The sequence below is a fragment of the Polypterus senegalus genome, chromosome 3, assembly GCF_016835505.1.
Source record: "Polypterus senegalus isolate Bchr_013 chromosome 3, ASM1683550v1, whole genome shotgun sequence".
In the NCBI taxonomy this organism is placed as follows: Eukaryota; Metazoa; Chordata; class Cladistia; order Polypteriformes; family Polypteridae; genus Polypterus; species Polypterus senegalus.
In genome coordinates this window covers 12,439,024-12,464,860 of record NC_053156.1, presented here as the reverse complement: position 1 = coordinate 12,464,860, position 25,837 = coordinate 12,439,024, and the positions used below count along the sequence as shown (strand labels likewise).

The window sequence follows — 25,837 nt, the reverse complement described above, 5'->3', positions numbered from 1 at the left end:
GTGCCCTGGCATGCAGCAGCTTCACTCTCCGTGTCAATGTCTGATGAGCGCTTCGCATCCTCAACACCATCGCTTGATTCAAAACTAACCATTTAATGTCACTTTACTCTAAACCTGGCGTTAACACACAGAAATATTCAGGACTTTTTGATAGAATGATGTTACTGCAGCCACTAGACAGAAGAATGCTGTCCTGAGCTCTACACACACCCTGGAGAGCGGACATCACAAAGTGAGACTCGGGGGACATCCATTAAAATACGGCAAGTGAGAAGAGGACCAGGCCTGGTGGTTTGCTCGGGGAACGCTGTAGACAATACGGTGTGTGTGAGCCAAATGTTTAAATGTCGAGTTAGAGGTGGTGGTCTGTGTGTAATGTGGCCGCCTTTGTCAAAGATTAGATTCTCTCTAAAGATCGGAAGCCATTCATGGTGATATCTGTCTGTCTATATACAGTTAGGTCCATAAATATTTGGACAGAGACAACTTTCTTCTCATTTTGGTTCTGTACATCACCACAATGAATTTTAAATGAAACAACTCAGATGCAGTTGAAGTGCAGACTTTCAGCTTTAATTCAGTGGGTTGAACAAAACGATTGCATAAAAATGTGAGGCAACTAAAGTATTTTTTAACACAATCCCTTCATTTCAGGGGCTCAAAAGTAATTGGACAAATTAAATAACTGGAAATAAAATGTTCATTTCTAATACTTGGTTGAAAACCCTTTGCTGGCAATGCCAGCCTGAAGTCTTGAACTCCTGGGCATCACCAGACGCTGGGTTTCCTCCTTTTTAATGCTCTGCCAGGCCTTTACTTTCAGTTGCTGTTTGTTTGTGGGCCTTTCTGTCCGAAGTTTAGTCTTCAACAAGTGAAATGCCTGCTCATTTGGGTGAAGATCAGGTGACTGACTTGACCATTCAACAATTTTCCACTTCTTTGCTTTAATAAACTCCTGGGTTGCTTTGGCTGTATGTTTTGGGTCATTGTCCATCTGTATCATGAAACGCCGCCCAATCAATTTGACGCATTTAGCTGGATTTGAGCAGACAGTATGTCTCTGAACACCTCAGAATTCATTCGGCTGCTTCTGTCCTGTGTCACATCATCAATAAACACGAGTGTCCCAGTGCCACTGGCAGCCATCACACTGCCTGACTCCACCGTGTTTTACAGATGATGTGCTATGCTTTGGATAATGAGCTGTTCCACGCCTTCTCCATACTTTTTTCTTGCCATCATTCTGGTAGAGGTTGATCTTGGTTTCATCTGTCCAAAGAATGTTTTCCAGAACTGTGCTGGCTTCTTTAGATGTTCTTTAGCAAAGTCCAATCTAGCCTTTCTATTCTTGAGGCTTATGAGTGGCTGGCACCTTGCAGTGCACCCTCTGTATTTCCTTTCATGCAGTCTTCTCTTGATGGTAGACTTGGATATCGATACGCCTACCAAGCCCTGGAGAGTGTTGTTCACTTGGTGGGCTGTTGTGAAGGGGTTTCTCTTCACCATGGAAATGATTCTGCGATCATCCACCACTGTTGTCTTCTGTGGACGTCCAGGTCTTTTGCGTTGCAGAGTTCACCAGTGCTTGCTTTCTTTCTCAGGATGTACCAAACTGGAGATTTTGCCACTCGTAATATTGTAGCAATTTCTCGGAGGGTTTTTTTCTGTTTTCACAGCATAAGGATGGCTTCTTTCACCTGCATGGAGAGCTCCTTTGACCGCATGTTGTCTGTTCACAGCAAAATCTTCCACATGCGAGTACCACACCTCAAATCAACTCCAGGCCTTTTATCTGCTTCATTGATAAGACATCACGACGGACTTGAACACACCTGCCATGAAATAGCCTTTGAGTCAATTGTCCAAGTACTTTTGAGCCCCTGAAATGAAGGGATTGTGTTCAAAAATGCTTTAGTTATTTTTATGCAATCGTTTTGTTCAACCACTGAATTAAAGCTGAAAGTCTGCACTTCAACTGCGTTTGAGTTGTTTAGTTTAAAATTCATTGTGGTGATGTACAGAACCAAAATGAGAAAAAAAAAGTGTCTGTCCAAATATTTATGGACCTAACTGTATACATACATACATATACACATATCTAGATAGACAGACAGTTGCGAAAGGCGCTATATAATAGGTAGATATGAAAGGCACTATATGACTGACAGACAGACAGATTCTGCACATGAGAATGGGGGCAAATACATTGAAGCATCAGAACTATCTGAACCATTCAGCCCAGTAAAACTCGCCAGTCCTGTCCAATTAATTCTTCTAAAATAACTAGTTGAGTTCTGAAAGTCCCTAAAGTCTTACTGTCCACCACACTACTTGGACTCTTATTCCAAGTGTCTATCGTTCATTGTGTAAAGAAAAACTTCCTAACGTCTGTGTGACATTCACCCTTCTCAAGTCTCCAGCTGTGTCCCCGTGTTCTTGATGACCTCATTTTAAAGTCACCGTCTGATCCACTGCACTGATTCTCTTCATCATTTTAAACACTTCAGTCAGGTCTCCTGTTCATCACTCTAAAGGCTCAGCTCTTTTCATCTTCATAACTCACCCCCTGTAGCCCCTCAATCAGTCTCGTCGATCTTCTCTGGACTTTCTCCAGTGCTGCTGTGTCTTTATGGAGTCATAAACTGACCCCAGGACTCCAGATGAGGCCTCACCAGTGTGTTATAAAGTCTGAGCAGAACCTCCTGTGACTTGTACTCCACACATCAAGGCGCTACATAACCTGACAGCCTGTTAGCCTTCTTAATGGCTTCTGAACACTGACTGTTTGATGGTCCACTACGACTCCCAAGTCCTTCTCATAAGGTGGACTCTCGATTCTTAGACCCCCCCATTGTGTATTCACACCTCACATTTTGACTTCCTATTTGTAATTCTTTACATTTACTGACATTAAATTTCATCGTCCACAAATCTGCCTGAGCCTGCCTGTCTGCTATTCAAGTCCCTCTGTGATGATATAACAGATTCCAAAATTATCTGCCAATCCACCTCTCTTGGTATCATCTGCCAACTTCACCAGCTTGTTCTTTATATTCCTATCCACATCATTTCTAGATATTACACACAGCAGGAGCCCCTGCACTGCCCCCTGCTGGTCACCACTCTTAATGTCCCCCAATTCTGATGAGGTTCATGCAGCACCACCCTCTGCTTCCTGTGTCTGAGCCCCCATTGACACCCCTCACCCTGAACTGCCACTTCTTTATAGTATGTGAATATACAAAAGCACATTTCTTTCTTTTTTTTGGTGTCTGGCACACTGTATTAATCCCCGAGGTGAATCTGTCTTTTTGCATAGACATCTGTAGATGATAACAAGTCAATGTAACATAAAGAGGTCCATATATATGACATTAGATCATCTTGTATTACGTTCCATAGGGAGACAAACAATGCATTCCTTCCAAGGCTCAGTGTGACCCTAAGGGTCCGCATACCTGAAGGATTTCACCCTACTTACAGCGGATGAATAAACCGCAATATAACTAAAAAGCTCATCACACTGGAAGCGCTGTGTGTCACTAGTGAGGCCCGAGCTGAGGATGTCACACAGAGGAAGTCCTCAGTTACAAATGACTAATTACTTCTCTCAGACCGTAACGGGACTGTCTCGCTTACTACTAGTGGGATTACTGTTCACAGGAAGTAAGGACTACTGTTTTTGTTACTTTCTAAACCCACGTGAAAACAGAGCACCACTGCAGAGAAATGAGTGGACCACCTCTCAGGCCGGCTCCACCACCACAGCACACTGCACAGTCGGGGCCAGAAAGATTTGAGAAGGACCCCAGTGTTGGATTGATCAAAGTCTGCCGCTACAGTGTTTTTAGATCTTTGTGTCAGATGAGATACTGAAGTAGAATGACGAGCAGTTCAGAAGTTTCAAAGGCTTTGATTGACAAGGACATGACGGTTTATGCACAGAGTGTCCATATCTGCAGCATCTCCTGTTCACCCTCACTGTGCCACAAGCTCCAATTCCCCTGCTCTGTAGCTCTGGTGATGTATAAAAACTGTCCAAATGTACACACCATGACCCAAATGTTGATAGCCCTGCAGCAGCTCCAGCACAGCCTGACTTGTCAAGGGACGGTTCTCTCTTTGACAGGAATACGTTCCTGTATATCTGATTACTTTCAGGCAGAAACCAGTGTTTGCTTCTGCCAGTACAAAATCCTTTATGGGCTTGTCTGGCATATATCGGCAGAAAAATGGTGTCCCTTTTATTTTATCACAGATTCCTGCACAGACAAACCACAGCCAGGCTGATAAACTTGTTTCTATGTTGGTCCCACAATGTCAAGCAGGGGCTGAACTTTATACATGGGGTTATAGCCTGGCTCACCCCTTGAGATTTGCTTCTGGTCATCACAGAAGTGAATTAAACTTTGCAGCAGCACATACCTATCATCACGCGGCATAACCTGTCCAAAGCCACCAGGGGACAAAGCACGTTTGGACCAAAGCTCCCTGAAGTTATATCGCCAGTCTAGTCGAATCTCTATTTGTAAGGCCACAACGCCCTTCATCTCGTCTTTTGTTGTGGGTTTGAAAAACGAGAATGCGGTGCAAGCTCAGCCCGCAATTCAAAAAACTGCTCTGCATACCCGTTTGTGTCGCCTGACAGTAACTGAAGAGAACAGCCTGAAGTAGTCCAGCGGCTGGTTATCTGCCGTGTCCAACAGCAAGCCATGCCATCTTGTGAAGTCCGGTAGCTACTTTGGCTCCCGTGGGTCAATGTCTGGGTATTCCTCCCACACGAACCTTACCGTAGATGTGTCGGCTGCACGAATGTGTCGGTCAGCTGATGCCGGCGCCTCACTCAACTGATCACTCTCAACAAAATCAGATTCTGAAAAATCAGAGTCCGGCTCAGCGATAATGCGCAAAACATCGTCTGCCGAGTATGTTTCTTTTCTGCACTCGCTTCGCTCCCTCGTGAGATGTCGATGCCATCCTGCCTTTGTTTACAATTCGGAACTCACGTGCACACAAGGATTAGATGCCGAGTCAATGAGTCTAACATTCCTCCAAGCAGAGAGGGAATGCCTGTGACGTGACAGTAAGTTCTGTCGCCATTAACAGCCGATTGTCACCTTCTACCCCCTTGGATGTCGACTTTTGTTAACATGCACCCTCAACCCCTCCTGTCGACAAAAGTCCTACATATATAGGATGTGGTGAGAGAAGACATGCAGGTAATGGACGTGACAGAGCAAGATGATGAGGACAAGAAGATATGGAACAAGATGATCTGCTGTGGTGACCCCTAACAGGAACAGCTGAAAGAAGATACACACACACACACACCTATTTCAAAAGCTCTACTTCACAAATGCTGTGAGTATTCATTAGATTTACAGGGTGCAGCAGACACACATTTCGAAAAATCACCGTGGGGTTCCCAAAGCAGGTTAGAGGGGTGCGGTCCGCTCCGTTAGGTACAGTACATAATAAAGTTGTCAGTCGTCACCATGCCGTGGTCGGGTGACCATCGAGGCTTTGTAGTGGAGGCTTTTTTCAAAAATGGCGAATCTGTAAATGTGATGCAGTTGGCGTTTCGCACGCGTTTCGGTTTACGTACTAATGAAAGTGTTCCAGACCGGAAAACGATTTTGCTGTGTGTTCAAAGAGTAAGGGCAACAGGATCTGCAACTGAGGAGAAAAACCACCCGGACGTCCCAAAAATGTGAGAACACCCGAAAACATCGCTGCAGTGAGGCCTTTGATTGAGCGGTCTTCAACGCGTTCAGCACAGAAACGTGCTTCAGCTCTTTGGAATTCGGAAAGAACTATGAGGCGAATTTTGCATAGTGACCTTCATTTACACCCATACAAGATTATGATTGGTCAGGAATTGTCTCCAGTAGAGTGGCAAACACATATGGATTGCTGTAGTGGGATCTTTTGCAGGAGATGTTCCCGGGTCTCCTTACGTGAGGCAGTTCCGTGGCCACCACGCTCGCCTGATTTAAGTCCCTGTGACTTTTTCTGTGGGGGTACCTCGAGGCCGAGGTTTTCAAACATCGTCCTCGGTCCTTGGACCAACTAAAGGAGGCCATTCAAGAAGGAATTGAAGGAATTTCGCCCGACATGCTAGTGAGAGTGATGGAAAACTTCCAAGAACGGCTCCAAATGTGTATCAGCCGTCAAGGCCACCATTTGGATGATATAATTTTTAAAATTTAAACCTTTTTATACCTACATTTGGGAAATAAAGTTTTTGCTGATACCTCGTACCATTTTTTTCCAATCCCCCTTTGAAATGTGGGAGTTATTTCTGCCGCACCCTGTATTAATGAGGGTCATGTGATGCTCCCGTATCCATCCATTTTTCTTTACAGAAGACCATTATGACCACATTCCTGTACACCATTAAATGTATTATTTATTAAGCGTAGTTCAGGTGCTTAAACCAAATATGCTGCCATTTTTAAACATCGTCATAACGTTTCCTCTTAAAATAATGTATGCAAGAATTACATTTGTATTAATTATACACTAACATAAACAAACAAAAAGTGGAAGTAATATACACCATTGTGGGTGACAAGGGCTTAATGTTAAAAATCATTTACAGTCGACCCTTGACATACGACCGGCCTGACATGCGAACAACCTGATTTACGACCAAAACGTTTGTTTTGATTTACGACCAACATCTTGTGTTGCGACCCGAATGTGGTCACGTGTACCCGCTTGTGCGATTGTAAACAAATAGCCGAGAGCGTTCGTAAGCGTCAGTCGGAGCCCAGATACATGCGTTTGTGGACAGTGCAGTGATTTATCTATATATATAATTCACCAAGACCATGGCAAGCAAGACGCATAATTGCTAAGGAAGGAAGAGAAGGTAACGAAGGTAAAGAAGGCGATTGTTAAGGGATGTTAGCTAGCGGGCTGGCGCAGCACATGATGATGTCATCAGGCTGAGTCAGCACCGGCTTGCTTTGGAGTGTATCATTACAGCAGTTCACAACACGGCCAGCTTTGAACGGAGTGCTTGACTACTGTCATTATTAACTTGAGAAACAGCGATCACAATCGAAACGAAGAAGGAAATTGTGTGGAAATATGAGAGCGGCGTTCGTGTGATCGATCTCGCTAATATGTACAGCATGTCAAAATCCACCATCGCGACGATTTTACAAAGAAAAGATTTGCATAAGGAGGATCCTTCTAAACAATAAGCACCTTCCGTTTCATTCTCCTCCTCCTCCCTTCCTGCAGCCCAAAGTTGTCCAATTAAATGGCGAGTACAGTGTGAAATTGATGTTTCTGGTAGGCTAGGCACTTTTTATAACTTTTTGGTTAGTACATTAGAAAAATTATTGGTGGTAAATCATGCACATTATACAACCCTGTTTTATTATGAAAAGGTTAAGTAAGTGTTGCTGTGGGAGGTTTGGAGTGCATTATGGGTATTTCCATTATTTCTTAAGGGAAAAACAGTCTTGAGTTACAACCAACTTGAGTTACAAGCAGCCCTCGCGACCGAATTGAGTTCGTAAGTCAAGGGTCCGCTGTACTTGTGTTGTGTATTATTGTGCCTGTGGTTTGGAGATCACACATCTCCATTTGTATCAAAAGCTCTACTCCACAAATGTTACAAATATTTGATATTAACGAGTGTCATGTGATGCTCCCTTATCCATGTTGCTCTCTAGGAGATGAGATCCTTATGACGCCATTCCCAATGTGAACTGGTTTATTATTCAATTTCCATGACAGTCTGAGACGGCCGGTAACGAGTGCTTTATTTATGAAGTGTGGTTCAACATTCAGATGCTTAAACCAAATAGGCTGCCATTTTTATCATCATCTTGAATAATGTGTGCATTATTATGAACTAACAAAAACAATAAAAAAAAAGGAGGAGGGCAGACACACCAATGTGGGCGGCAAGGGCCTCCGCTTTCCAGAAGCACCAATGAAAACTGACCATTGGTAACAAACTGAAATAAATCAGCAAATCTGCACTACAAGACGCTGAAAACAAAGGCAAATGCAAGACTTCAGCATGCAAGACGGCGGCGTGTTTATCTTTGAGGATCTGATGAAATGTTTATGAGTCAACACACAGAAAGACCTCACCTCTGTGAAACTGAAAAACAGACCAACTCCGCCAAGAATCTGCAGGGCCTCCTTTGAATGATGAAGCATCTTCTCACCGCATGTAAAGCAGGGGGGCGACTGTTTACAAGTCTAGGGTTAAAATAAATAGATAAATAAATAAGTAAACAAACAAAACAAGCTAGAGAGGAGTGATGCCGAGGGGCATTCACAGGTTTACGTCTAGTTACAAAAGTAGCAATTCAGCAGGTTGCTCACAGACTCCAAGCATGGACTGAGGCCTGCAGCCTGCCTGGGCTGAGAGAGGTCAGAGGCCGCGGCCCGTTACCCAACCTCACACCAAATTATGAAGTGTGGTGACCCAAAATGTCTCCCAAATCCGCTCACCGCTGGACAGCTGCTGTAGTCTGCCTGGAAGACGGCAGCGCTCTGTGTGTTATTGAGCATCCCGCAGCAGTTGAGTTGCTTTTCTACGCTCTGCCGGGTGTTGTTGCTCAGGGTCCCCCAGGTAGCATTCAGCAGCTGTACCTGTGGGGGTGGAGAAAAATGAGCAGTACGGGTTAATTCTGCGCACCTGAAATAAAAAAAAAAAAAACACAAACAAAAAATGTGCAGAGAAGGCTGACTTGGCATACCTGCTGATCTTGATTCATCGCCAAACAGGAACAAGACACCCCAAACTGAATGAGGAAGACCAGAAACAAGATGACCATGTACTGGAAAGAGTTAAGAGAAACAGAGCGGCACCTAAAACCGCAACATCCTGCGCGACACGGCAAGAGCTGCCACCACGTTACTTGTGGTCTCCGCAGCAGCGGCAGCAACTACAGTGAAGATAAGCCACAGGAAGTGTGCCCAAGCAGATCACACGGCACACTTGGCACTGGCATGATGCGCTTTTATTAGATTTCCAGATTTTTATTAAGCCACACCCCCTTTTCGGAAGCCACAATATGTGACACCGCTTTTCAGAACCCCTGTGGGATATGGAAGGTGCTTGGCAGGATTGTCTGAAAAACTTCAGCTTAACAGGGACACCCTTTTGTTTTTTTATATATCTTAAAGTAATCATTGAGATGTAACGTAATATAATTTAGACTAGGGGGCTTGGCCCCCATGCCTGCTTCGTTTGCCAACCCTGCCCTAGCCACCTGACGGCTCTGCCGTTCGCGTATGGGGAAGCAGATGTACAATTTAAACAGATTGTTATTTTCATGGCAATTGTTACATATGCATAATAGAACTATTTTAAATTACAGCGAGTAATTAGCCAGAGTAAAAAAAGAGTAAAATGTAATAAATTGAAAAAAAATGATGTTTCATGTTGCGTTAAGAGGTATTGGTTACGTTATATGGTTTTGCTCTTTTTGACTTTGAGGGCGGAGTGGTGGCTCTGAGGCTAAGGATCTGCGCTGGTATCCCGAAGGTTGCCGGTTCGAACTCCCGTCACTGCCAAAAAGAGATCTTACTCTCACCTCGGAGTACTGCACCCTCCCACAATTACAGCAGCCCAGGTAAGCAGAGAGATGAGGAGACTTCATGCCAGCAAAGCAGCGGGTCCAGATGGAGTATCGCCACGACTGCTGAAGGCCTTCACCACCTGAGGCCACAGGTCCGCCTTGCCCTCGACCCTCTGCAGTTCGCATACCAGGAGAAGGTGGGAGCAGAGGATGCCATCATCTATATGCTACACTGATCCCACTCCCACTTGGACAGAGTGGACTTCTCTAGCGCCTTCAACACCATCCAACCTCTGCTCCTTAGAGACAAGCTGACAGAGATGGCAGTAGATTCACACCTGGTGTCATGGATTGTGGACTATCTTACAGACAGACCTCAGTATGTGCGTCTTGGGAACTGCAGGTCTGACATTGTGGTCAGCAGCACAGGAGCACCGCAGTGGACTGTACTTTCTCTGGTCCTGTTCAGCCAACATACATCGGACTTCAATACAACTCGGAGTCCTGCCACGTGCAAATGTTCACTGACGACACTGCTATGGTGGGCTGCATCAGAAGTGGGCAGGAGGAGGAGTATAGGAACCTAATCAAGGACTTTGTTAGATGGTGTGACTCAAACCACATACACCTGAACACCAGCAAAACCAAAGAGCTGGTGGTGGATTTTAGGAGGCCCAGGCCCCTCATGGACCCCGTGATCATCTGAGGTGACTGTTCAGAGGGTACAGACCTGTAAATACTGGGAGTGCAGCTGGATGATAAACTGGACTGGACTGTCAATACTGATGATCTGTGCAAGAGAGGACAGAGCCGACTATACTTCATTAGAAGGCTGGCGTCCTTCAACATCTGAAATAAGATGCTGCAGATGTTCTGTCAGACAGTTGTGGTGAACGCCCTCTTCTACGCGGTGGTGTGCTGGGGAGGCAGCATAAAGAAGAGGGACGCCTCACAACTGGACAAACTGGCAGGCTCTATTGTAGGCACGGAGCTGGACAGTTTGACATCGTGGCAGAGCGACGGGCGCTGAGCAGACTCCTGTTAATCATGGAGAATCCACTGCATCCACTGAACAGGATCATCTCCAGACAGAGGAGCAGCTTCAGTGACAGACTGCTGTCACCATCCTGCTCCACTGACAGACTGAGGAGACCCGACACTATGAGACTCTTCAATTCCACCGGGGGGGTAAACGTTAACATTATACAAAGTTATTGTCTGTTATACCTGCATTGTTATCACTCTGATATTTAATATTGTTATTATCAATATGCTGCTGTTGGAGGATGTGAATTTCCCCTTGGGATTAATAAAGTATCTATCTATCTATCTATCTACCTACCTACTCTGCTGGGCCCTTGAGCGAGGCCCTTAACCTTCAATTGCTGCAGGGGCGCACTGTACAATGGCTGACCCTGCGCTCTGACCCCAAAGGGTATACGAAAAAGATGTATTTCACAAATAAATAAAGAATTAAATTAACACGCAAACACTTTTTAAAATTTACACTTACATGGCTGTACCCGTCGTTGCCCCTAGAGGACAATACGCTATCGGATAGCGTCTCTGCATATCTTACTGATATCTCAACCTGGATGAAGGACCACCACACTTGATGTGATCCCGGCTACCCGGACTGTTCAGCTCGACTCCCTGTCACCAACACCTGCTAGGTCAGTTCGCAACCTTGGGGTGGTGACTGATGAGCAGCTGTCTTTTTTTTCTGACCACATTTCTACCGTTTCCGGTTCATGCAGGTTTGCACCGTACAACATCTGTCAGATACCGGGCTATTCAAAATGAAAGAGCAGATTTCAAAACTGCAGAAGACAGAAACACATTCCGCACATCACTGGATAGAGGAAAGTTCAAAGTTTAAAAGCCCGCCTGAAAGTACCAGTCAATGCCACCGAGCGACATTTCTCGTTTATAGTAAAACTAGCAAAATACTGGCGCTTCACAGCGGAGAAGTAGTGCATTATCAGAATCAGAAAACTATTAATCTCAAAGGAAATTTACTTAAAGAAGTTATGAAAAAGAAAAGGAGACGTTTTAAAAATAACGTAACATGACTGTCGATGTAATTGTCGTAGGCTTATTTTAGTACTAGTGACTAGGAGCCTGATCGAGTCGGGCTACAAATTCTGTTTGTGAAATCCATACTTTCTCTGCAAAGAATTATTTAAGTCCTTGAAATGATTTTATCATCATGGCACTGATCTGTGCTTGAAACAGACCTTTTCGGCCGATGTAATGAAGAGCTTCCTGTTTAAACGGGGCTGCGAGACGTGAACTCCGCTCTTCGGCGCACCTCCTTTGATTTTTTCCAGCTAACAAATTTTCAAAACAAACCGTATTTTACGACTCTAATCAGAATCGGAGTGATAATTATATTGGCGTGGTCATTTTAGATCTGAGATCGGCTAACATTTAAACAATGACCGTTGTTAATACCCAGTCGTCATTACTCAGTTTGCCAATAGATGTCAGAAGGATGGATGCCAAAACCGAACTGCCCAAAGATAGATTTCGACGTGCCAAGCAAATAGCAATACGTTCTGAATTACTTTCGGTTCCGGAGCTGTCGAAGGGTTTAAGTCATTCGACGATGTTAGTCCTGGAAAGTGCACCCCACCAAAGCAACATTCCAAAAACCAACCGAACTCACTGTTTATCTGCTCGAACCAACACCGACTTACAATACTCGGTCGTCCAGCGGCGTCACTGAAGCATTCGAACATTCTTAGCCAATCACGCAATACTGTGTCCGCGTTTGTCACGTGATGTTCTAACTACAGAGGCCGAGTCCCATTACATAGTTCTAACTTGTATTGAGTCGAGGTATTGACACGAACACCGTACATATGGATAGTATCAAATTATATATAAGGATTGAGAGTGAATTTGATAATTGTAAAGAGTTTAATTTATAATTGTAAATGTTGTGTTTGAGAAATGCACATTTTTAGGATGTAAAGATCTCTTTGTAAACGACGCCCTCGGGCTGTAAAATGACCAGGCTGTCTGCTGAGCTTCCTCTTGAGCATGCAACATACAGTTGGCCGTGTGAGAAGCCATCTTGTGTCAAGTCAATGGCAACCTTTTTTGAGTCTGGCCCTGTGACTTATTTATTGTCATAGCGAAGCAGACCCTTACTGGAAACTGGAGGTGTTTGAATTGGAATGGGAGGTCAGAGGGTATGAGAGGGTCTCCCCTGAGTCAGTGCCAGTGAAGACCGTGGCCTCAATGAGGTTCTTGTGCAGAGATTTGATCTGAAGCCTGGTGCCGTTACAAAGTTTTGGTGGCTGCAAGTTTCATAGTTAACATAATTGGTGCACCGACCTTCAAAAGTAGAGGATGTGAAGGCCTGCCAGGAGGATTAAGAGTGTGAAGAAACTAAACGAAAAGGCAGGAGTCACCAGCAGGAAGACGTGAAGCAAGGCCAACAATAACAGGCTTGAAGCGGTGGAGTAAAGAAGGAGGGAGCAGTGAGCACGACAAACAGCTGAGGAAAGTAAAGAAGCGTGTGAGGAGGCACATCAGTGCAGGATGTCGTTAATGTATATAGGCAGGGAGCCAACCACGTGGTAGGTACGCGGACAGCGGCCGTGTGGGAAAAGGAAGGGGGACCGGGGGGCGGCCCTTGTGCGTCTCTGCCATGAAATAAATCCTCTGTTAACAGAAATAAGGAATGAAACCGGCAAAAGGAGAGGTCAGTTCCGAAAGTTCCGTATGGCATAATGGTGGGAACTGCCAAAAACAAGACGTTATTTTCCAAAGTTTGTTACGAGGCACGACGTGAAATGAAACATATTTAACGTTTGTAAGTACAGTGTAAAGGAGGAGCATGGGAAATCTGGGCTTCTTACATATATTGGGAGTCGCAGTAATAGTGAGGAGGGGTCCCCCCTATCTATACACAGGAAGTCCTTGGGTTACGTACGAGATAGGGACTGTAGGTTTGTTCTTTGTAAGTCGGAACAGGTACGTTATTTTAATAAATGCTATTGTTGACCGACTGTAACCAAGTGCTCTGCCAATGAATGATGGAGTTTCTCCTCTCTCTGACCTTTTTATTATTTCGACTTTATTTTCTCTTCTTTACTGTATCACCAGCACTTGCATCAGATTTGTGTTTCAGAGACATTGTTGAATGGTGAAGACAAAAGGTTAAGATGTGCTCTTCTGCACAGCACTGTACACGCGATCACACAAGTCAACTGGTCCCCAGTATAGTCATTGAACACGAAAGAGGCTCAACAAAGGTAAATGTGTTTTGTGCCATTTCTGCAAGCAAAATTTATGGACCTTTTTTGAGGAGCAAACTGTCACTGGATTTTTATACCTGGACATGCTACAAAACTGGTTGTTTCCCCCCAACTTCAAGAAGATTCGACTGACTTGATTTTCATGGAGGATGGCGCCCTGCCTCATTTCCACATGGAGGTCCGGTGTTAACTAAACGACACTATTCCAGGATGATGGATTGGATGAGGTGGACAACAAGATCTTGCTCATTGTCTGTGGCCCTCCTGGGTCTCCAGACTTTACCCCTTACGATTTTGGGGGTACATTAAAGAAAGAGTGTTTGTTCCACCTATGCCTGCTAATCTTCACAGCTTCCTCAATTCGATGTTGCAGATCTTGAATTCAGTAACTGGGGACCAGCTGACTCGTGTGTGGCAAGCAATGATCTACCGTTTTGATGTTTGTCATGGTACACATGGTGCTTGTTTGAGGAATTTCCAAGTTCAATGCTTGCCCGTGATGTGGATTTCCTAGGGCGCTCCGTTGAAACACACCTCGGATACGCTCGACATTTTCATCTAACGTGCGTGGATGACCAGTGCTTTCACGTTTGCATATGCAACCTTCTTCTGAGTATTTTTTATGCCACTCGTAAATTTGCTTATGATGAGTCAGCTGCTTGTTGAACCGTCAGCAGAATTCACGTTGCACTTGAACAATGGACTTGCACTTCTCAAAACTGCAGCATGCAAAATGATTTCTCTTGTGGTGTTGTTGTCATCTCTACATATAAAAGACAAAACCCTCCCTGACTCCTCACTAATTCTCACACTTTCCTTATAGGTGGGAAGCTGAAATTTCACGTGCTCACTCCTTACAGTGTACTTACGTAAGTTACGTATGTTTCATGTCCTATTGCAACACCCAAGGGGTGGGAACGGGTGTACACCCTAAACTGTATACAGGTAGTCCCCAGGTTAAGGAAATCCGACCTACAACTTACGAACGGGCCGCAGCTGCGACGCATGCGCCTCAGTAACTGCCACTCCGTCATCTTCGGCCTGGGGATGCTGCAAGTGGTGGCTGGAGGAGGGTGATTCCGCTGCTTGCGCAGTGTATTGTTCCTCGGGCAGCAAGCGGTTTCATTGCCCGTCCACCACACGGCTGCCCCGTTCGTTCTTGGTGGGCGGACTCTGCTGTGTTGGGCCCTTTTGAGCAGCTGACTTCTCAAAAACAGACTCATCTGGGGTCGAACCAGTGAAGTTTCAATTACCAGTGAACATTTGATACCGTTGCACCACCGAGGCGGTCGTAGCAAATGCGTGTCAATGTCGCACCCTAATGCGGGTTCTTTATCTGCAGTTATATTCTTGAATAGAAGCGCACTTCTTCTGTTATACTTGTACTTTTGTGAAAGTGTTTCTTTGATATTTGGAATTCAGGCTTCATACATTATACACTTCATGTCTACATTTTGTCAATTACTACTAAAACGTGAAAAACATTTCTGTTTTAACGATGTGTTTACATAGAATGTTATAGGTACGGAACACACATGAAATGCAAGTGTTCCAAATAACGATATAGTATTTATAAAAGGTGTCATTTTGCTTGACTTCTCTCTCTATACAACTCTAAGCAACCGACACGCAGGTAAACACACTTGAGCTGAGACAACTGCGGGGTGGGGGGATGTGATAGCAGGCTGCTTGCTGCTTATCAACACATTTAAAGGACAAAAGACGCTGATGGAGAGGTGCGAAGGGATTTAAAGTTGGGATGGATCTATGTGATTTTTCATAGGCTCTGGGAATTCTACTGTTAACTGTTCCGTTCTCCATTTGTTACACCAGTGAAAGGTAAGGACAAGAGCTACAGTATATACTCGCAGATAAGTTCTCCCACGGACAAGTCAGGATTTTATCGTATAATTTCTGGAATTTTATAATGTCGGTTGTAAAAGCCGAATGTGAAAAACTCACGCTATTGGTCCAAGAGATTACGATATGCGAAGCGATCGAGACCTGATCATCTCGGACAGACAATTTTGACGACACGTGAGACGAGACATTACAACCATAAGCAGCAAATCCCGTGAGATGATGACTTTTGCACGTCACGCCCAACTTACAAACAATTTAAAACAAGTTCACGGACATCTAACCTAGCAGTCGTTGAAATTCTTTTGGCAGACACACTTCATGTGCTCCCAAGCTTTTAAAACGACGACAAGCAGAACACGCATCCTGCCAGCAGCAGCAAGCGAGCAGATGATCCGAGTGCATCTCCTTAGCATGCATTCAGCCCCAACCCATCACAACACAAGCGGCAGAGACACGAAGTGGCAAAAGGACAGCTGCTGTACAGGCTTTTAAATGATCGACGCAAAGCGTGACAAGCAGAACACGCAGCAAGACATCAGCTGAACTGACCGCATCTCTTTAGCATGCGTTCAGCCGCCCCCTTCACAATCCGAGCAGTGTTATACGTCCCATAAGAAACATGTAACCATGCCCGGGGCCAGAAATAAAGGACAAATACTGTTTTTACAAAAGTTTTAAAGTAAAAGTGAAAATAATGCATATGTAAATAACAATCTCTTTAAATTGTTTATCCGGTAACTCAAACCCAGGGTTTGGCGAGCAAAGCGAGCAGGGGGTGGAGCACCCTAATAAATAAATAAAGTCGTGTTTTTGAATGGGCGTACAAGTCGAAACCTGATTTTATGATCGATTTTTTGGGTTTCAAGACATTACTTATATGTGAGTATATACGCGATTAGTAATGCAGAAGGCGGAGTGAGGGGAGATGCCCGAGTGGTAGGTGACTGGGTGGGGATTTTAGGGTCCTTAGTGTCCCGTGTTCACATGTCAGTGACATTCTAATCCATATGCAACTCATTCCCACTACTCGGCACCATAGTTAGTGAGTAGAATAACCTGACCTCAAAACTTGAACAAATAATTACATAATTGCAGTAATAATTAATGCGAAGGACATTGTTTTAACAACAAAAAACAATTATACATACATTTTTTATTTAACTAAAATGAAAGCATTTCCACAAAAAGGCATACATGCAAATTGTAATTGGAATCCCATTTTCTAACCTGTTATAATTTAGTAGGTCAGCACACTTATGACTGTCTGCTTTGCATTGCTAATTCATTTGCTGAAGTGGCACGAGAACTGCAGGAATGCATTTGATTTTTGGGGGTCAGCAAGGTGGGCACCTAAAGGCTGTGTCAGCTTTACACCTCACAAGAAGTTTAAGATGGAAGGCCAGCAGTTGCTCAAATCTCACCACTCCTCGGCCACTAGAGAGGACACGACAACTGAATGTCGGCAAGGGACAAAAAAAAAAAATCACAAGATTGTTTTGTGTTTTCACGCCAATTCCAAGATGCTTATTGTGATGTGTGGGTACGCAAAAGTGACGATCATTCTGGCAGCCAGCCAACGTAAACAGCACCAGGATATGAAGAAGGACATAACACAAAAGTGAGCAAACACCCACCACGGGCAACTCCAGCGCCGTGTGCACCTCTCACAGCTGTTTAGGAAATGAATTCAGTTTGCTTTACATCTGGATGCTGCGATGTCTCACATCTCAGAACCCCATCTGACTCGGAGATACTGGGCACCTTGGAATCATCGGATGAAACGATCCTGTCATCAGATTTAAAGGGGGGGCGAGGGCACAGACTTGTACTGGCGGGTGGCTAGCTGGCCAAAATATCAAGGACTGGGACTTTGTCAGTCACGTTGGCGAGCAGGAATCATTCATGTTAGGCAGAATGTCTAGTGAAGGACTGGGTGGTCTCGTGCCCTTGGAAGCCATGCAGATTTTTGTTTTTTCTCCAGCCCCCTAGAGTTTTTTTTTTTCTGTCCTCCCTGGCCATCGGACCTTACTTTATGTTTTGCTAATTAGTATTACCTTATTTTATTTTTATAAATATATAGTTTTTTTTCTTTTCTATCTTCATGTTGCTACATCAGCTGTATGAAAACGTGCGATAGAAATAAATGTTGTTGCCGATGCTGCTGCACTGGTACAGCGCGTTGCCACACCCACCACATGACGAAACTGCACGGGATCCCGATTGGCAACCCCGAAGGCAGACATGCGGTCCAGTCCCACCCTCCGGAAATGACCCACTATCTGCCGCATCCAGGTGTTACGTGGGTGTCTCCTTGGCCTCGTCCAGACACTTGGGTACTCAACAATAAGCTGGATCACCCTCGGGTAATCACGCCACGTGGCACTAGTGCCATAAGTGACGCTCCCTCACAATGCAGGTCATGTGCCTCACTCAGGACTCCGTGAGCGACACAAAGTCAAACCAGCGGTACCCAAGGCTTCTCCTGAGAGACAGTCGTCGTCTCAGGTCACTGAAAAGCATCCACGTCTCTCAAACAGGGAGCACCAGGACTATAATGACTTTGGCCTTCGTACCTTTGCAGATTACGGCAGCACCACACCCCCCTTTACAGTGACCTCATGACATCCCATGCTATCCCAATCCGTCTACTGACTTCATAGGAAGACATGAATGTCACTGCCGAGGTTAAGTAAACCACTCGATGAGGTCGACACTCGGTCCGCAGACAGACACACTGCTGATGGCCGTGTCCAAGAGGTCATTAAAAGGCCTGGCTCTTTGGTTTTTATCAGGACCCTCGCAAGCCCAGACACTCAGTCTCTCGAGACCCCAGACCAAAGCCTCCATTGACTCCACAAAGATCACAGCATCGTCACCAAAGTCGAGATCAGTGTATCTCTCTTCACCAACAGATGCCCAACCAGTGGTTTCTTTTCTCCACTGATGATGCTGACTGAGTTTTTGCTTTCTTCTCCTTCGTTGTCAACTGGCCATAGCTTAACATTTAATGGACAGGACTTGTTGGCTTCTACTTACAGTCATATGAAAAAGTTTGGGACCCCCTCTCAGCCTGCAAAATAATTGACTCTCCTTTCAACAATAAAGATACCAGTGGTATGTCTTTCATTTCCTAGGAACATCTGAGTGCTGCGGTGTTTTCTGAACAAAGATTTTAAGTAAAGCCATATTTAGTCTTATGAAATTAAATCAAATGTGAAAAACTGGCTTTGCACAAATGTGGGTCCCCTTGTCATTGTGCTGATTTGAATGCCTGTCACTGCTCAATGCTGGTGACTTGGTTGGATGAGCTCGTTAAGCCTTGAACTCCATAGACAGGAGTGTCCAATCATGAGAGGTAAAAGGTTGTCAATTACAAGTTGTGCTTCCTTCCCTTTGACTCGCCTCTAAAGAGTGACAGACAGCATGGGATCCTCAAAGCAACTCTCAAAAAATCTGAAAACAAAGATTGTTGAGTCTTCTGGTTTAGGGGAAGGCTACAAAAAGTCATCTCAGAGGTTTAAACTGTCAGTTTCAACTGTAAGGAATGGAATCAGGAAATGGAAGGCCACAGGCACAGTTGCTGTTAATCCAACACAGCAGGACTGGCAGGCCACAGACAAATACAGGAGTAGCATATGAGCAGGATTGTGAGAATGGGTACAGACAACCACAGATCACCTCCAAAGAACTGCAAGAACATCTCGCTGCAGATGGTGTATCTGAACATCGTTCTACAATTCAGCACATCTGTATGGCAGGGTGATGAGGAAGAAGCCCTTTCTGCACTCACGCCACAAACAAAGTCGCTTGTTGTATCAAATGCTCATTTAGACAAGCCAGATTCATTTTGATGTGACAGAAATTTAGTTATTTGGTCGGAACAAAAAGTGCTTTACATGGCGGAAGAACAACACCGCATTCCAAGAAAAACACCTGCCACCTCCTGTCACATTTGGTGGAGGTCCCATCATGCTGTGGGGCTGTGTGGCTAGTTCAGGGACTGGGGTCCTTGTTAAAGTCGAGGGTTGGATGAATTCAACCCAATATCAACAAATTTTTCAGGATAATGTTCAAGCGTCAGTCACAAAGTTGACGTCACGCAGGGGTTGGATATTCCAGCAAGACAAGGACCCAAAACACAGTTCAAAATCTACAAAGGCATTCATGGAGAGGGAGAAGTACAATGTTCTGGAATGGCCGTCACAGTCCCCTGACTTGAATATCATCGAAAATCCATGGGATGATTTGAAGCAGGCTGTCCATCAAATTGAACTGAACTGGAGAGATTTGGTAATGAAGAATGGTCAGAAATACCTCCATCCAGAGTCTAGACACTCCTCACAGGCTACAGGACAGCGTCTGGAGGCTCAAAGGAGCAAAAGGAGGCTCAACTGAGTATTGATGTCATATCTCTGTCGGGTGCCCACATTTATGCTCCTCTCTAATTTTGTTATATTTCATATTTTCTGTTAATCCAATAAACTTAATGTCACTGCTGAGATACGACTGTGTCCATAAGGCATGTCAGATATTAAAAGGAAGTTCAGCCAATGAGAAACAAAAATCCAAAGAATTAAGAGGGTGTCCCAAACTTTTTCATATGACTGTATATGAATCAGCGTCATAGGACTTTATTTTTCTACGTTTTTCAAACAAATCTGTGCCTTTTGGTGTACTAATTCTGCATTGAGTAAGTTGTAAAACAGATACTTGCATCTTACCTCACATCTTGTCACAGTACTCTGAACCTACACTTTAAAATAAGCTGAACTGAGTGGGTGACATTTGTCTGAAGAAAGGATACAAAGAACAGCATCACTTGATGGTGGTTTACGGCACCAATGAGTCCCACGAAGGAGATCAGTAGCAGGAAGACGCCAACAGCGATGACTCCGCCGATGATGTGGATACTCGAGACGATGCCAAACCCTTTTCCCCACGCAGCAACGCCAATCAGCAGCAAGCCCACCAACTAGAAGAATGAGAGAGAAAGAAAGAGATAGAGAGAGAGAGAGATCAGTGAGGCACAGGCCCTGAGCCATCCCTGACCACAATACTCAGACAGATATGTCAATGTAAAAACACGAGAGCCCAGTTAAGTCCATCTGTCTGTCGGCGCCACTACTTATTTGCTATAAATACCAAAACTGCTGTAGCATTGAGAGCGAGACAGTTGCACCATGAGACCAGGGAGACAACAATAACTGCATGCTTGCTGCTTCACAAGACGTTATCATTAAGTCCAGTGGTCTTTTTGGCGCCCTGCATTTTAGTTTGGCTTAGTTGTGATCGCCCCACCGAATGGATGGCTGGCGGGTGAGCTCTGCAGTGACCAGTAGTAAATGGGTAAGGAGCGTGTAAGCGATAGGAAAGAGGTGGTCCTGCAGGTTCAGGCGATACGTCTGGAGACAACTCTGAACGAACCTCGGCTCGACTGGACGGTTCACCACCACATGTGACATTTCTAAACCAATCCAAGACCTCTTAAAGGCGGAGCTCCAAACAGCAACGGGAATTTAAACAGCAAAGAAGCTCTTGTGAACATCCAACGACCAATAAGGAAGCCAGTGGTTATGATGGATAAACTGTTGTGAAGACTGGCAGGACACCAGCTTGGCACACACAACACACAGTTTATTTAGCTTTAAGCGCACATGTCACCAGCATTACAACAGTGCCTTCTTAACACCAGTTCTTCTGCCTCCACTCCTCCTCAGGCGTTGTCCTCTTCCTCCCGACCTGTGGTGAGTGGCTCCCTTTATAGGGCACCCGAAAGGACTCCGGGTGCCCAACAAGCTTCTTCCGGCCACACTTCTGGGTGGCCAAATTTAAACCCCTGAAAATGCCCACACGAGGGGGCTGCACTCTGTCGGCCTGGGGGAGAATCTGTTATGAAAATACTCTCTCCCCTCGGCCCTTCCACATTTAGGGTGTCCCGGCTGCCCACCACACTGTCCATGGCTGAAAAGTCTCTCAAAAATGTTAAACACACACGGTGCCCTCCATAATATTTGGGACAAAGACACATTTTTCTTTGACTTCCCCTTCTGCTCCACAGTTTAAAATTACAAATCAAACCATCGAGACGCGATCACAGTGCACATGGCCGATTTTGATTTAAGGGTTTTTGGTCAAGTCAACTTGGGGAGCCTGCACTGGTACAGCATGTTGGCACACCCACTACACAACGAAACAACTCGGATTTCTGGTTGGCAACCCCCCCAGGAAGACACGCGGTCCAGTCTCACCCTCCAGAAATGACCCTCTATCTGCCGCAGCCAGGTGTTACGGGGGCGATCCCTTGGCCTGCTTCAGCCACGCGGGTCCCCAACAATGAGGATCTTACGAGCTGGATCACCCTCGTGGAAACGCGCCACTTGGCTGTAGTGTCATAACTGACGCTCACTAACAATGCAGGTCATGTGCCTCATTCGGGACTCCATGAGCAACACAAAGTCAAACAAGCGGCACCCAAAGATTCTCCAAAGAGACACACATGAAGGAGTCCAGTCTACATCTCAGGTCACTGGATAGCGTCCATGTCTCAGAACCATTTAGCAAGACAGGAAGCACCAGAATTCTAAAGACTTGGACTTTTGTCCCTTTGTTTAGATAGCGGGAGCGCCACACACCCCTTTAAAGTGACCTCATGACCCCCTATGCTCTCCCAATCCATCTACTAACTTCATAGAAAGAGTCACCAGAGATGTGAATGTCACTGCCGAGGTCAGTAAATCTCTCAATGACGAGGTCGACACTCTCTCCGCAGACAGACACGCTGCTGATGGCCGTGCCCAAGAGGTCAGACCAAGTAGAAATGACTACAGTGTTTCTACATTAGATTGGCATGTTATTGATGGACCGAAATGTGCCGAGTTGAGTGTACTGAAATGGTGGAAGGAGCACTTTGGAGAACTTACAAATACAGACAATGAGAGAGAGTGTAGGTTGGATGAAGTGGAGATGATAAATCACAAAAGTACTGGGATCAGCAAGGCTGAAGTGAGGGGAAGCAATGAAGAGGGTGAAAAGTGGAAAAGTAGTTGGCCCGGATAATGTACTAGTGGAGGTATGGAGAGGTTTAGGCGAGATGTCACTAGAGTTTCTAATTAGAATTAACAACACAATGTTGCCTGAGGAGTGGAGAAAAAGTATTTTAATACCAGTTTTCAAGAATAAGGGACTGCCCGGGGTTTGTTTCCTGCCTTGTGCCCTGTGTTGGCTGGGATTGGCTTCAGCAGACCCCCATGAGCCTGTCATTAGGATATGGCAGCTTGGATAATGGATGGATGGATGGAAGAATAAGGGAGATGTGCAGAGCTGCAGTAACTGCAGGTGTATAAAGTTGATCAGCAACACCATGAAGATACGGGAAAGAGTGATGGATGCTAGGCTGAGAGGAGCGGTGGAGATCTGTGAGCAGCAATATGGTTCTATGCCAGGAAAGAGTACTACAGATGTAATGAGAGTGTTGATGATGAAGTACAGAGAAGGTCAGAAGGAATTGCATTGCGTGTTTGTGGACTAACAGACAAAGTGTATGACAAGGTGCCAAGACAGGAGTTGTGGTATTGTATGAGGAAGTCGGGAGTGGCAGTAAAGTATGAGGGTTGGAATGAGGACAGTGTGACTGTGGCGAGGTGTGTGGTACGAATGAGAGTGGGATTACATTAGGGATCGGCTCGGAGCCCTTTTCTGTTTGCAATGGTGAAGGACAGGTTGACAGATGAGGTGGACCATGATGTTTGCAGATGACATTATGATCTGTAGTAAGAGTAGAGAGCAGGTTGAGATGAACCTGGAGAGGTGAACAGTAGGGACAGACTGGGGAGAAGGGGAATGACAGTCAACTGGAGTGAGATGGAGTCCACGTGTGTTAATGAGAGGGAAGGTGGTGGAAGGAGCAGAGGTGGTGAAGGCAGACAAGCTTAAATAGTGGTGTTCAACAGGCCAAAGCAACAGAGAGCAGAATAAGAGAGTGCAGGCAGGATGGACTGGGTGGAGAAAATTTGTGTGTGTGCGATTTGTGATAGATAGAGAGATAGATAGATACTTTATTAATCCCAAGGGTCCACTCACCTACTCCAGCAGCAGCATACTGATAATAACAATATTAAATATCAGAGTGATAACAATACAAAGTTATTGTCTGTTATACCTGCATTATGTTAACGTTTTCCCCCGAGTCACATAGTGTGGGGTCTCCTCAGTCTGTCAGTAGAGCAGGACGGTGACAGCAGTCTGTCCCTCAAGCTGCTCCTCTGTCTGGAGATGATCCTGTTCAGTGGATGCAGTGGATTCTCCATGATTGACAGGAGTCTGCTCAGCGCCCATCACTCTGCCATGATGCCAAACTGTCCAGCTCCGTGCCTACAATAGAGCCTGCCTTCCTCACCAGTTTGTCCAGGTGTGAGGCGTCCCTCTTCTTTATGCTGCCTCCCCAGCACACCACCTTGTAGAAGAGGGCGCTCGCCACAACCGTCTGATAGAACATCTGCAGCATCTTATTACAGATGTTGAAGGACGCCAGCCTTCTAATGAAGTATAGTCGTCTCTGTCCTCTCTTACACAGATCATCAGTATTGACAGTCCAGTCCAGTTTATCATCCAGCTGCACTCCCAGTATTTATAGGTCTGCACCCTCTGCACAGTCACCTCTGATGATCACGGGGTCCATGAGGGGCCTGGTCCTCCTAAAATCCACCAGCAGCTCCTTGGTCTTGCTGGTGTTCAGGTGTAGGTGGTTTAAGTCGCACCATTTTAATTAGAGGGACAACAGGGGTACGACAGTTTGGTGACCAAGTGACAGAGACGAGATTGAAATTGTTTGAGCAACGTGCAGAGGAGAGATGAGGGGTACACAAGGAGGAAGGAACTACCAGACAAGAGGAGAAGAGGAAGGCCAAAGAGGAGGACGCAGCGAGGGAGGATGTGAAGGAAGCTGGAATGGCAAAAAATGATGTAAAAGACGGGGAGAGATGGAGACGGATCATCTGCTGTGGAGACCCCTAAATGGGAGCAGCCAAAAGAAGAAGAAGATGACGACGACGACATGTTTGTATTGCACATGTCAAAAGACACTGCAAGTTCTTATGACAACATTTTACTAAACCGACAGCTTAGTTTATTTCACTTCAGCTTTCAGTGTGTGGTGCTGTTAGCAAACACATCCGCTGTGTCCACGCAGCACAAGTGCCAAGCATTGTGCGTCAATACCTCGACTCGATACAAGTTAGAACCATGTAATGAGACTCGGCCTCTGTAGTTAGAACATCACGTGACAAACGCGGACGCAGTATTGCGTGATTGGCTGAGAATGTTCGAATGCTTCAGTGACGCTGCTGGACGGCCGAGTATAATAAGTCGGTGTTGGTTTGAGCAGATAACAGTAAGTTCGGTTGGTTTTTGGAGCGTTGCTTTGGTGGGGCGTACTTTCCGGGAATAACATCGTCAACTGACTTAAACCCTTCGACAGCTCCGGAATCGTAAGTAATTTAGAACGTGTCGCCATTTGCTTGGTACGTCGAAATCTATCTTTGGGCAGTTCAGTTTTGGCATCCGTCCTTCTGACATCTATTGGCAAACTGAGTAATGACGGCTGGGTATTAACAACGGTCATTGTTTGAATGTTAGCCGATCTCAGATCTAAAATGACCACGCCAATATAATTATCACTCCGACTCTGATTAGAGTCGTAAAATACGATTTGTTTTGAAAATTTGTTTGCTGGAAAAAATCAAAAGGAGGTGCGCCGAAGAGCTGAGTTCACGTCTCGCAGCCCCGTTTAAACAGGAAGCTCTTCATTACATCGACCGAAAAGGTCTATTTTGAGCACAAATCAGTGCCATGATGATAAAATCATTTCGAGGACTTAAAAAAAAAAAAAAATAATATAATTCTTTGCAGAGAAAGTATGGATTTCACAAACGTAGAATTTGTAGCCCGATTCGATCAGGCTCCCAGTCGCTAGTTATTAATAATTTACAAGTTCATACGGTATGTCATGTGTAAATTACTATTGCATCTTTATTTATAGAAACTATTTTTTTTTGATTGAAAATTAATTTTGGTGTTTACTTACTTTTATTATTTGGTAACTAATTCATTTAATGGGGGCACGGTGGCGCAGTGGTAGCGCTGCTGCCTTGCAGT

At 45.1% G+C, this 25,837-nt stretch overlaps 1 protein-coding gene across 1 annotated transcript in view; it reads right to left on the bottom strand.

Annotated features, from left to right (window-relative positions):
• Positions 1 to 25,837, bottom strand: part of tspan31 (tetraspanin 31) — a 78,670-nt gene that overhangs the window by 11,750 nt on the left and 41,083 nt on the right. The window contains exons 2-5 of the mRNA XM_039746631.1: positions 20,490 to 20,657; positions 8,730 to 8,810; positions 8,482 to 8,622; positions 8,116 to 8,226 (exon numbers count right to left, since the gene is read on the bottom strand). Of these exons, the coding sequence (XP_039602565.1) occupies positions 8,116 to 8,226; positions 8,482 to 8,622; positions 8,730 to 8,810; positions 20,490 to 20,657 (501 nt within the window). The remainder of the gene's footprint in view (positions 1 to 8,115; positions 8,227 to 8,481; positions 8,623 to 8,729; positions 8,811 to 20,489; positions 20,658 to 25,837) is intronic.